General features: G+C 40.9%; 1 protein-coding gene across 4 annotated transcripts in view; it reads left to right on the top strand.

Moving 5' to 3' along the window:
* Positions 1–1711: 1711 nt before the first annotated feature.
* camsap3 (calmodulin regulated spectrin-associated protein family, member 3) overlaps positions 1712–14314 on the top strand; it is a 31500-nt gene continuing 18897 nt past the window's right edge. For 3 of the 4 annotated variants that reach the window (XM_037792025.1, XM_037792024.1, XM_037792022.1), the window contains exons 1-2: positions 1712–2224; positions 12017–12279. In XM_037792025.1, the coding sequence (XP_037647953.1) occupies positions 2017–2224; positions 12017–12279 (471 nt within the window). In that variant the 5' untranslated portion in view covers positions 1712–2016. The remainder of the gene's footprint in view (positions 2225–12016; positions 12280–14314) is intronic. The other variant, XM_037792023.1, reaches the window with a different exon arrangement.

Here is a 14314-nt window from a genome sequence, read left to right as displayed (position 1 = left end):
TTCTATAGTATTATGGTGGTTTCTAAACGTCTGCATCTCTCAACAATAACTGGTCCGAACAGGTTTGTCGGAAAATATTGTGATTTATATCTCTTGTATATCATAAAAGCAAATGAAAGTCATTCTTTCCAAAGATCAATAATGTTTTGCTTCAGGGATCTTGGGTCTGAACTTTGATTCTCTTTGTTTTCCATCTGCGAGAGGTCAGTGGTCGGGGTCACGTACAGCAGCACCCCTGAGGCTGATGGAGTTTGCCCGGGTCACTGCAGCAGGGCGGATGTTTTATGATGTTGAACCAGGGCCATCTTTTTAAATCTAACAATACAGGACCTAAAGGTGAGGTCAGCGTCAGTGGTGGAAAGTAACTAGGTACATTTAGTCTAGTGCTGTGCATATGTACATTTTTTTTCATACATTATTAGGTTTTGCATGAACATACAATTACATCAGAGCATTTTTAAAAAGTGAAACGGTATACATTCCCTTTATACCAGGACATTATAAAAAGTGACAATTGATATATTGCTAAACCCTAAAACAGCTTACAAAACTAAGAAAACTAAATTAACGCAACCATAAAAACAACAACAACAAAAACATCAGTCAGTTGATAGTAAACCGTGTCCGTAATAGACACAAATAGTACAGCAGCATGTCACTCACGCCACAGCAAACACAATATTGATTATTTCTTCTTCTAACACTACTTATTTACAATTTATGCTGCTTTATACTACTTCCTTCAGGGTATGAAATTAGCACCTGCCAAATACAGGGTAAATGACCGTTACTGAGTAAATGAGTGACCTGACGCGGTGGCACGTGAGGAAAAAAAATAATTTCAGACCCTATTTCTACTCCATTTCATTGGGAAATATTGTATTTTTGTACTGATCGACATTTTTCACCATTTTATAGACCAAACAACTAATCAATTAATTGAGAAAATAGACAATAGATTAATCGATTAATGAAGATAATCGTTAGTTGCAGCCCTTATATTATATTAAATTTTTTGCCAATATATCCCTGTAAATGTTACACACTGTTCTGTTAACCTGTTACCCTGTACTATATTCATTTTTAACAGTTTCTTCATCTCCTGTTATTTTTATATCTGGTATATTTTTTTATATTCTGTATTACTCACTTGTGTCTTTTTACTAATACGTTTTGCACTATGGAATTGTGATGCTGGAAACTTGAATTTCCCTCGGGATCAATAAAGTTACTACCTATCTATCTATCTATCTATCTATCTATCTAGACTGTCTTAGATCAAAATCATTGAATAGAAATGTACTGCACCATTGCTATTATACCATTTTATACTGTATATTTGTATGTTTTAATGGTGTCTTGTCTTATGTGTATGTAACTTGTTTCTATCTATCTATCTATCTAACTTAAGTGAATGCTCTGAGTGCTTCCTGGTCAGCCTTTATATATATATACATATATATATATATATATATATGTATATATATATATATAAAAGAATAAATCTATAAAGCTGCTGTCACAGAAATATTCTTGTTATTAGGTCACTTTAAAGGTGTTCCTTCAGGCGTTCACCTGTATGTGTCAGCAGATGAACCTGTAACAGAAGTCACACCTCCACCTGCTGTCTGTCTGTGTGGTGTTCACACAGAGAGGAGGAGGTCCCGCCCTCTTTTGCCCAGGCTCGCTTCCTATTGGCCGGCCGGCTGAGTGAGTGATGCCAGTGTGGAGCACCTGGTAGTCAGTCAGTCATCAGCTCCCTCTCAGTCTCAGTGGAGCTGCGCACAGTGAACACGACCACACAGCAATGCGGACGAAGAAGAAGGGCAAAAACGAGGGGAATAGTCGGTTTTTCTCTCACAACCCGGCGGATTGGAGCTCTTAAAGCATGATTTAATCCGGATTACGCACCGAAAGACGCACAATAGCTGGCTTTAGGAAGCAGCAGCAGCTCCAGGGCGGATATTTTCCCGACATTTACGCACATTCCCAGCTTCCTCCAGAAGAAAACAATGAATGCTTGAATATTTTTATAGCGTTTTTTTTTTTTACAGCACAGCTTCACATTGTTTTTTGTACACAAACCTCGCCATGGTGGACTCTCCCACCATGAGGAAGACTTTTGTTGTGCCAGACATAAAACCTTTGGATCTGTATGACTGTACTAAAGCAAAAATATGCGCAAGTGTCGGATGGCTGCTGGCAAAGTCCTACGGCAGTGCAGGTAGGTGTTTTATAGTCCAGGCTGCGGGCCTATAATAAAACATCCTTTATTATTATATATATGTATATATTCTGTTCTGTGTCGTGTAAAGCACTAAAGTGTGTCAGCGTTTTTCAGCACAAAGAGCAGCACATGAAAGGGACACCATGCACATTTTTGTGACACATGTCATTTGTTCTCTCTCTCTCAATGTGTGGTCACATTTTATAGGTGTGTGTGTGTGTGTGTGAGAGAGAAACAGGCCTCCTCCCTAGGCCTGATCATGATAACCCATTTTGTTGGTATTTCTAGCTGCAAGGCTTTCAATCACAAATGTGCAGGCTACTGGGGATGTTTTTAATCCGGTTTACGCAGCACACATGGGGCGTATATATATAGTCAGATGATGGTTTTTCAGTAGCCTACCATTTCTGCTCTCTGGGTGATGACAGCTCTGATCAGCCAATGTGAACACACCAGTTTCTTCTGCAGTTCATAGTCAGGATCAAAACGTGCAGTAGCTCATTGTTCACTGAAAAGACTGGATAGTCAGCTAATATCCTCAAACCTTCCAGCCACTATGATGCAAAACACATCCATATGTATAAGAAAATAATTTAGTTGCATAGCATCATAAGTAGGGCTTTCAATCAATTAAAATATTTAACTGAACAATGTAAAGGGAGATTTGTCTAGTATTTAATACTCTTATCAACATGGGAGTGGTGCTTTATGTAAATGTATGCATATATTTATTATTGGAAATCAATTAACAACACAAAACAATGACAAATATTGTCCAGAAACCCTCACAGGTACTGCATTTAGCATTAAACAATATGCTCAAATCATAACATGGCAAACCCAACAGGCAACAACAGCTGTCAGTGTGTCAGTGTGCTGATTTGACTATGACTTGCACCAAAACTGTATGTGATTATCATAAAGTGGGCATGTCTGTGAAGGGGAGACTCGCGGGTACCCATAGAACCCATTTACATTCACATATCTTGAGGTCAGAGGTCAAGAGACCCCTAAAAAATGGCCATGACAGTTTTTCCTCTCCAAAATTTTGCACAGGTTTTGAGCGTTGTTTACCTCCTTCACGACAAGCTAGTATAACATGGTTTTCTAGTTTCATATGATGCCAATATCTTCACTAGCTTTAAAGCCCGAGCCCGCTACAATCTCAGAAAGATCGATTGCTTTAATGCGTTAAAGAAATTAGTGTGCATTTTGCATTAACACATTATTATCACGTTAACGTTGACGGCCCACATCATAGTTTTGCATTAGGTTTCTTGAGACAAGGCTCACAACAGCGTCAACTTCTGACCCTGAGATGATAACAAGTGTCTTTGTCTTAGAGGCCTATCTGGTAAAGATTAGATCTCACAAAGAAGACACCAAAACAGTCCTGTTTGGGGAAAAAGAGCACACACAGTAGTCTAATGATTGTCGTGGACTGGACTGTTTTTTTCTCCGAGTAATCTTGGGTACATTTACTAAAATAACACAAGACAATATAAAAAAAACACATCCTCATTTCTGGGATGTGCATGTAAATAAATACTCAGTTAGAGGTTAATGGTTTTAGATTCAGTTAATACTAGAAGTAGGTGTTAGTTTAACTTCATTTTACTTTAACAACATGACTTGACTGTTGCACAATGTAAAGACTATTGGCTGCTGCAGCCTCTGTTTAGCACCTCAACCACGCCCTCTGGTCAAAGTCACTGTCCACGCCAAGATACAGGATTATAGGAGGCCTGTGTGTGTAGTTTTGTCCTAATCATTGCACTGATAGTTTCCTGCAAAGTCAGGATGACATCATCAGGTCGCTTCCCAAAAACTCAGCTGGGCAGAACAACAGATAGCACAGCAGGAGCCAGACCGGGTCATCTGGTCCTCAGCTCTTCCAGGTCAGTTAATCTAATGATAACAATAGGCGACATTTTTAATCTCTTTGCGATACAAAATGGACTTTCACATGGACCACACACACTGTACATCTTTATTTAGATAGAGGAATGTTAACAGATTGGACAGTAGTAGTTTTAATGGGAGCTTTTAAGGGCCTAACGATGTAAAAAAACTAAACCGAAACAGATCCCTCGTCTGATATAGGTTACCCTAAAATGAATCCATGTGCCATCATGATAATCTAAAAGCTGCTTATAGGCTCGGCTTGGCTTGAAATACCTATGTTAGCATGGGAAAAAAAAACATTTCAAGGCTAGAAGCAAGGAAAACAAGTGCACAGAATACAGTTTTAAAACGTACTGCTGTGACCCTCAACTCTACCACCACCACCACCAAACCCATGGTGTAAAGTTAACAAAGAATTTTTTAAATAACAGTTTACAACAGTGCCTAAACTTTACAGTTTCTCTAAATGCTGAAGAGAAGAGCTGCTGCAGTTATTTTCCTGTACTAGGGCTGCCCCCCTAATCTGTTGTTTTGGTCTCAGTCGACTAAGATCTCTTTAGTCGATTAGTCGTTTTTTTATGCTTTTTCATGCTGAATGACTTATAGCCAAGAAACTTATGAGCACATCAAGATTTAAAGCGGAAGAAGCGAGATTGGAGCAAATATGATTTAAAAAAAAGTTATTTTTTATTAAACGGTCGCTATATCGTGATAGTAGTCATGTACTTCTGTGTACTCCGGTGTCCTTTGGTGCTCCTAACGGCACCTGCAAGATTTCACATACCGGAGGAAAACCAGCAGTCAGAGCTGATCTGAGGTCTGCTGTCTATGAGAGCCGGCTGTCAATCCCTCGTGAACTCCGACCAAACGGTCAAACTAGGCAGCGCTGATCAAATATGAATCAATATTATGTTACATTAATCATCTTGTAGTGTACTGTTTAGCTGTAAAATGAGAAAGTTTGTGACGCCATCGCCATTGTTAAATCTGGTGAAGGAACGCCAAATACCAGTCACATGACCGGAGCACAGCCAATAGGAACGCTCTCTCTCTGAAATTACCTGTGATTAGTCAAAGTCTCCCTTCACGGGTTAGATTTTTTAAAGCCTGAAAACAGAGCCATGAGGAGGTGCAGAAGTCTAGTTTTCTCTCAGAACATTTGAATTACAATATGCTGAAAGGTTATTATGGAATTTTTGCCCAATGATGCCAAAAATATGCTGCTTACTGCAGATTTAAAGTGGTGCTTTCGTGTGATTCTTTGTGGACAAACTCAGTTTTACAGATCTATTGTGTAAATCAACTAATCGGTTAGTCGTCAAAATCGTACGAGTGTTAGTCGATTAAGAATTTTTATGCTCGAGGACAGCCCTAAAGGAACCACAGAAGCATCCTTTATGAGAAGAAAGCCATCCCCACAATTCCTTGCTCTAGCAATAGACAGAACACAATGTGGGTGTTCCCCACAGAGACTGTTTGATCCACCCAGTAACATTATGTTTGGAGTTTCATAATAGCATTAACAAGAATTAAATCTCATTACTTGCTCTAATATGCTGTAATTAGTTAGTGCTGGTTCATATACTGTATGTTGTGGATGTCAAAAGTACTTCCCGTTGTACTCTTTCTGTTTTGCACTCTTCATATTTTCCACCTTTACTTTATTAGGCTATACTGTATGTATTTTAAGACTTGCATCATGGTAGTTATTTGGCTGCTCAGTACCGAGACTTATAGTCTTTTGTGATGCCTTGACATACAGTATATCATTTATGTATAGTGTTTTCCATCAAGGTGAAGGAAAAGTGGTTAGGCAAGGATGAAATTTATGATCTGCCCTTGTCGTTGTTGTGATAGATGACTTGGCAGATCAGTCAAGTGTGACTCAAACTAGTTAGTACCTTTAACATTGGAATGAAACCAGAAACACTTGATTCACCCGTTTGTTGGCTTGGGAATAAACTGACATGTTCGTAGGGATGATATATACAAATTCTGTTTTCCTTCTTACTCCATGCTACTTATGTAATATGTGCATGTTAGTAATTCATCTGGAAACAAGCTAATTACCACTTATGAAACAGCTAATTGCCCAGCTTAACCTCTTTCTTTTCTAGCAGTGAAACCAAACCACTTACCTTGTACCTGCATGTCTCAAAACATATGTTTCTTTAACCTGTTAGCTCCACCTAGCTACAAAGCTGCATGGATCACACTGAATCGGAATGATTACTCATCCTCTTTCAATCTTTGTAACTATGGTGAGTCAACAAGGGACAAGGACCTGAGGAGGATGTCACGTTGCTATCGGTGTTTACTCATGATGAAGGAAGTCCTATTGGTGTACTGTATGAAAAGGCTTCCAGACTTGGGTAAACCCCTTGATATACAGTTACTGAGTTTCAGTGTGTTGCAAGATAATGTGATACTTTATTGTACCAGAAGTCATTTACCACACCACACAGGGAATAAGCTACAGAACAGCATAGAGACGGAGCACAACGCAGGAAAACAATTGGCGCCACAATATGCAACCAAGGACTGAGACACTAACAAAGAGCCTGAACTAGGGATGCTCATTTTGAAAAATGTTCTTAACCGATAACCGACCCTCGTTAACCGTTTATTAACCGTTAACTGACAAGATTTGTGCCTTGCGTCAGCTGCAGTGTACGAGCACAACAGACAACTGAGTCCCCAGTTCACCGTCCGGGAGCGTTAACTTAGCAGCCACGCTGCTGCGTGTAGTGTTGCGGTCATGCAGCCACTTTCCCAGTAAAAGTCTCCACCGCACATTTAGTTTAGCAGGTTGTCCGCTGTGTGTGTGCCCGGCGTAACGACACTTTGTCTGCCCGGATTAACGATAGCGATTGTCCGATAAACAGTGTGTGTATTTGTGCTACGTTAGCGTTTGGACAACATCTTTGCTGTACTCGCCGACAAACTGAGTGTCAGGATCCTGCAGTTTTCTCATTCTTCCTGCTGATGCTTCACATCTTATTGCCTGTATCCTCCTTAGTACTTAGTTCTTTACCCTGTTGGTAGTGCATCCCACCGCATTTTTTAGGCATCTGTCTATTGTTTGCTAGCAGATGTAATTGACAAGGAGGCACCTTCACGCAATACAAAGTCAATGGAGAGCGATGAGTTGTTTTCCCCTCCAGTGTGGGCGGGACTTGCACTCTGTCTCTATGCAAAGATCTGGTTGGGAGTTGGTGCATCCTGCACACTTGGTCACTCCGTCATCCAACGTTGTCCTGTTAGTCTTTCAGGCACCCGTAATGTAATCACACTCTGCCTATAGGATGTGCTGTTCTGTGTACACTGGCCCTTTAATGCAATTTAAAGCTACTGTTACTAATGTCATACCAGAGAGCGCTGTCTGTGATGATGTGTTACAGGATACACAGGGCTGTTAGGGATGGCGTATTCGTGGTAAGTGGACCTGTATAGGGTGATGGGATACGCCTCATGTGTATTGCTCAAAGTGTGCTTTCTCCTTCTGAGTACATACTGTCAGACGTTTGTTCATTTGATCAAATATTTAAGCATTGTTAATTTGCATGCTTGTATGTTTGTAAGTTTCAGCGATTGTTGACCGAGGGAATGGAACCGATGAATAGTAGTTGAAGTTGCAATGCAGTTGATGATGGATGATCATACATCACCTGATAAATGCGTCATTGTATGTCTTACAGCTGGCTGTTGAAATATGCTGAAATTAGGAGTGTTATTGTAAATGGAATAATACAGTCTTAGCATGTAAACAAGTCTAATGATCTCTTCCAGTCTTGTCCGAGTCATCTTAAAATCTGATTTAATAACGATAATTTGGAGCAGGAAAAAGAAAGAAAAAGGGAGAGGGTGAGGGTTTGCATTAATCGGCCAAATCAGTCGCCCTCTACTGTAGTGGTTATGTTGGAATTACCATTTCCCTCAGAACTAGTGTTCGCATATAGGTTAGGGTCTTAACATCGCGCCTCTCACCACTTCTAGATTTTGGGGCAACAAAACAGAACCTGCTTTGTTGTATGAGAGTAGAAAATCATCTGTGTTTGATCTTCCACCACATGATGAGGTGTGTTTGTAGCTCAGGAGGATTTACAAGTCACCGCCAGCAGCCTTATGAAAACACATGTAAAGCTGAGTTATTCATTTTGTAAAATGTTCTCCAGAAGTGGCATAGTGAAAAAAATTAGTTTTCAACAAATGGGATTTTTGATTGAGCAGGTATGCACTGATGCCTAAACATGACATGGGGGTGGAAATGGCTAATCTTGAACTTCCTGGTCGCATGTTTACCTTGCACACTTCTGCATATCTTATGAATTATTTCATCTGTGTCGGGGTTCCTGGAGCTTTCCAGTAAGCAGCCTGACAGGGTTAGACTGTCAAATCCAGCAGGTTTTGCAAACTGCTGTGCCACGTTATTAATAGAGGGAGCTACTTAATGTTCACTGTCACTGTGACAACCTTCTTGAAATCCAATGCACTTAGTTAAATGTAACATGAGAAGGGGTCTGTGGTGGGGTCTTGTCTAACCTTTGTTTCTCCAAAGGAGCCAGCTTGGTTTACACTGTGGCTGATTTCAGCCAACCTCTGTTTGGATATGTTTATGTTGCTCTGTTGGTTACTGTCAGACACGTGTGGTAATGTCTGTGGCATGACCAGCACGCTAGCTCAATCAGTCAATGAAGTAGAAGGACACATGGCTCCTGTTATCAGCAGGCGATCAAGCGCTGCAGGTCAGGACAGACTGGAGCTAAACACAACCATGGTGGCAAGCTGCATCTATTCCACTATACTTATACAGGGCTGAAATGATTCCTCTGGTAACTCGAGTAATTCAATTACTAACAATCATTTTCTTTACTTTTTAAAGTAATTTGAAATTATTTTATTTATTTATTTGTTTGCATTTCGGAAAAAATGTTTTATTTAAAACCCAGAATGTATTATGGCACTTAAATACAAAATTAAATGCGTAATTATGCATAATAATGCACAATTAAATGGGTTTAGTTTTGACAGATATTATTGTATGCAACTTAAGCAATAATAATGTAGATTTTTCAAAAAATTAAATCAGTTGTTCATTTTAAGAGACCCGTCTTATTTTCCCTTATCTATATTAACTATTGCTCCTTAATAAAGTAATTCTTTTATCCGATTACTCTATTCATTCATGGAATAATCTGTAGAATACACGATTGCTAAAATAATCGATAGCTGCGGCCCTTTTTTTAATAACTTATCCAGTTTACATACCAGCTCATCACTGAAATGGTCCTGTGGTCTTTCTCAGTTTGTTTTTGTGTGATGATAAAAGCAACAATGCGGCACGGCTGTAGAGACCGTCCATGTGTGCTTTGAGTGCATGTTAGTGCATGTAAGCGTTCCCCACTGGCTAGCTCATGGCCACCGCTCATACGCCGGTTACAGCTCGTAACAGAACTGTATCACCCACCTTCCAGTTCCCCCTCAGGTTAACACTGTTAGCTCTGTCAGCACTGTTGCTTTCCTTGTTAAGCTTTGCTTATACTCGCGCTAGACGCCCTGGCACGGGCCTCTGTAGATGGGCGTGCACAGAGGTGTTTATGCTCAAGGCGTTGTTCGCTGGAATATGCTCCAAAATGCCAGGAGGCGTACAAACAAAACATTCTGTGGATATGCACGAAGTCAACGAGTGTTACCAGAAAGAAAAGTAGGCTGCCTGGCAACAGTAGTAGACTCCGACGTACCGCCAAACATTGTATTTGTGTGCTGTAATTATTACTGTCGCTTACCTCCAAGTCAAGAACACTTTCTGTCTCTTATTACAAAACAATCTCTCATGTTCTTTCACAGCCTGCAGCAAAAAATCCTCCTCTTTCTCCAGCGTGTTGCTTATCCCTTTACAAGGATTTAATGTCATGTGACTGTCCCTGTGGTCTCTCAATGAACAGTCGTAGAGATGTCTGATGTCCATGTTGAAATGGCAATGGGCACGTAGTTACAAAAATTCAGAGGTGCACAACCAAGCGCTGCGATAACTTGCGTAGCCTTCGCACACCACGCTAAAGCCACGACGACGTCATTTTCAGCTTCACTACAGCGACTGTAAAACAAGCTTCAGCCCTGTTAGCGCTGTTAGCTGTGAGCCGCCGACTCAGCCGTCGCCATGTTGAGAGCCGTGCGGCGGCAATAGAAATGCACCCGATCTCACATTTAGCACCTTTAATAAATTTTCCGCACATTTGACTTTTGCCTTCTTACTCAGAATAGTAGATAAGCACTGACCCCATGACCTGTGACAGTGACAGACAGGCTGTTGCTCCAGTTTATGCACACACACACACAAGCTTGTGTTTTTAATCAAAATATTTCCCTGGAGGTCTATTGATGTCAACATTGTGGAGGCGTCACATTCCTTTTTGCTCGGGCTTAGTTACGCTTTAGGCTGCTAACTGGTCGTTCTGTTTATTCCATCCTATTCCTTTTAGTTCTTTAACATTAGGTGTGTGCTCTATCTTGTGATTGTTGCTATTTTTGATGTGCAGTTTTGGAAAATTGTGTATGGATACCCAACCTGTCAAGTTTGTACTCAGTTTGTTTCTGTGACTCACAAAGTCATCATTCATGGTGAGACTGTCTCATCATAGGGAAATCGGGCTCATATCAATCCCTCTCATCTCACTGAGTTGTGGCATTTGCATCCTGCTTTGCCTTCTGGGCAAGTTTTTTTTTTTTTTTTTAAACACGTCATCGTAGGAAGACTTTTTTTTTTTTTTCCTTTTACATGTAAATACGTCGACTTAAGGCTACAGGAGTACATTTTGGTGGGAGTGTCACAGTGTTTACAGCAGTAAAGTGAGCATTGTAGTTCTGGCACACAGGAGCATATAATGGACCATGTGGTGTGACGGATAATATTGTCTGACCACTATAGTCCTCGTGGAGCGAGAGTGAGAGAACAGCGCATTGTCTAACATCTGAAGCTGGGCGTTTTGTTTTGTTGGCTGTCAGTGGATCCATTACATGACTTTATAATGATACAGCAACACGGTGACACCTCCCTCGTAATAACCCCTTTGTTTTCTGTTAGGCACAATCGTAGACAATCATAAGTTTGTCTTTTCAGGCAGACTGCTGGTGTTTCAGTTTGTTAACCTTTTTTTTTTTTTTTCCGAAGGCCCTTAAACACTTATTCCAGTGTGTTTGCACAGAGACGCAGGTTGTTGAGGTTGGTGCTGGTCTGGTCTGGATGCAGAGAAACCAGTTTCACAGAGGGTGTGTCTAGCATCGTATGTTTTAAGGATAATGTTTGCTGGGATGTTATTTACAGAAAGACCAGTCGGAACAGATTCTTTAACAATCTTCTAAGTCAGTTTTTGCATCCAGTTGCTTTTGATGGTTTTGAGGTTTTGATCAGGTTGCTTATTTCTGCTTCTGAGATTCATCTTTGTGAAGATTTTTGATTGAAAGAGCAATTTTGAATTGAAGCTTTATACAAGAAATTAAGCAAGGGGTTTAGAAAGAGGGAAGAAACGAGTGGCAGAGCATCTTGTAATCTGCAGACCTCCTGAGCTCATCATGCCCCACTGACCTTGATGCTTGCTCTGCTCTACTCACTCATATGATTAAAGCTCGGGGGTATACACACACCAGTTGTCTTAATCTGCCACCAAACCTGGCAGAAAGCAGGTTTCCACACCAACAACCGTAGAACATGATGATCTTTTATTGAAGAAATGAAGGGACGGCTAATGAGGGAACAGAACATTCAGAACCTAATTCATACACCTCCCTCAACATAGTTGTTAAATTTGTTACAACCAGCTCTCTAGTAGCACCACCACTGCTCCCAGGAATTAACTGTGCCTGTATGTTTTTGTCTCTTGGTAGAGAACGTCCCTACAGACCTGCGTGACCCCTTCTACTGTGACCAGTATGAGCAGGAGCACCTTAAACCGCCAGTCACGCGCCTCCTGCAGTCCTCGGAGCTCTACTGCCGGACCTACGGCCTGCTACTGGGGGGCACCGGAGCCGAGGCACAGCCCAAAGACAACGTCGCCCTGCTACAGCTGCTCGCTCAGAGAGGCATAGTCTCCAAAGACCAGGACACGCCGGTGACCGATGCAGACCTCCGACGTAAACCCATCAAAATGGTAATGTCAGGGTTCGGTTATGGGAACAGCAAACACATAGGGGATGACTAGGGCGGCCCCGTCTTAATCGATTAGTCCACTAATCTGTCGTTTTGGTCTTAGTCAACTAAGATTTGCTTAGTCGATTAGTCGTTTGTTATGCTTTTTTCATGCAGAATGGATAGAGTCCAGAACCAATGTCTCTACAGGGACATTAAAAGTATATCTTATCTTATCTTATCCTTATCTTATCCTTATCTTATCTTATGCTTAGCTTATCGTATCTTATCGTATCGTAGCTTGTCTTAGCTAATCTTAGTTTATCTTATCGTATCTTATTTTATCGTATCTTAGTTTATCTTATTTTATGATATTGTAGCTAATCTTATATTAGCTTATCTTATTTTATCTTATCTTATTTTATCTGAATGACTTATTTCCAAGAAACTTATGAGCACATCTCTGGTAAACACAAGATTGAAAGTAGTGCTCTTGTGTGATTCTTTGTGGACAAACTCAGTTTGAGGGCTGAAACTAACGATTATTTTCACTGACGGTAAATCTGTTGATTATTTTCTTGATTAATTGATTAGTTGTTTTGGTCTAAAAGGTTTGTTTTGGTCAGGAAATGGTGAAAAATGTCGATCAGTGCTTCCCAAGTTCCAAGATGACGTCCTCAAATGTCTTGTTTTGTCCACAACTCAAAGACATTCAGTTTACTGTCATAGAGGAGTAAAGAAACCAGAAAATATTGACATTTAAGAAGCTGGAATCAGAGAATTTTGCTTTTTTTTTTAAAAAACAAAATACTCAAACCGATAAATTGATTATCAAAATAGTTGGCAATTAATTTAATAGCTGACAACTAATCAATTAATCGTTGCAGTTCTACTCAGTTTAACAGATCTGTCATTTAAATCAACTGATCGATTAGTGAAATTGAATTTCTTTGGTCTAGGAAACACCAAGTGATGACACCAGTCTGACATGCTATGTTGTTGGTAGTAGCTTCCTGACTGCATTGAGTCAAGGAAATGTCAGAACTGCTGTTTTTGTAGAAACCGCTTCATGTTCGTCTATCGCCCCGAGGACTGAATGTCTCCTCCAGTGGAACCAGATGCTCTGCTATCCAGGAGTCTGTAGAAAAGCAGAAGGGGTGCCTGGTTGTGGATATAGGGGCTTGTTTATGCTTTGATTCAGGGGATTAAAGGACATCAAAAAGACCCCCTCACTCATTCAATCCTGCCCCAATCCCCCCCTCATCTGCCCCCCAGCTGATCCCAGAGGATGAGTGGATCCAGCTGCTAGGACAAGGGCAGTCATGGGGATGACTGCTTTATTTCCTGGGTGTGAGAAGGAGGGCGAGTCTAGATTCAATAGATGGTCCAGATCAGAACAATAGCTAAACAGTTCTGGTGAAACGTAAGATTCTGTGTTGAGAGAATAATCGGGGCTGGCCCGGTGAGTTAAATCAGGAGAAACTGGTTTGTCCTCTAAACCCTTGACAATGGAGCCCTCTCTCTCTCATTCTCTCTCCCTCGCTAGTACACACATAATATAGCTCTTCAGTCTGAAAGCCTGCAGATAACTACATTTATGTCCAAATTAAGAATCATAATAGTCTGAAAGAAGAAGGATGCTTTTAGGTTTGATGGAACATTTACTGCTTTTTTCGCTTCAGCTGACAGATTATTCCTCAAATAGTGGCATACAGCTGCATTTCCCCCCGGCCACCTCAGCTCATGCCCATACAGGCTTCTGTTTTTTGGAAGCTGCGTAGGGAGTCTCCAGGGATCTGCATGGATAGTGTTGTTGTTGCTCTACTGCTGCTGCTGCTGCTGCTGTCTACTGGCCGCTGCAGCAGGTGCGGCACTGCTGGTGCTGTTGTGATGATTAGCTTAATTGTACGCTTGAAAAGGTGTGCATGCATCTGGGGCATGTTCTAAACTAAATAGCACAGGCATTGTGCGACCATTGGCAGTAGAGCCTGGTGATAATGAGAACCAATGTTGTTGACCAATCAGAGCAGACTGGGCTTTTCAGGAGGGGAGTATCT

Source organism: Sebastes umbrosus, chromosome 14 (genome assembly GCF_015220745.1).
Source record: "Sebastes umbrosus isolate fSebUmb1 chromosome 14, fSebUmb1.pri, whole genome shotgun sequence".
Taxonomy (NCBI): Eukaryota; Metazoa; Chordata; class Actinopteri; order Perciformes; family Sebastidae; genus Sebastes; species Sebastes umbrosus.
The sequence above is the reverse complement of the archived record's forward strand: the minus strand, read 5'-3'. Positions and strand labels throughout refer to the sequence as shown.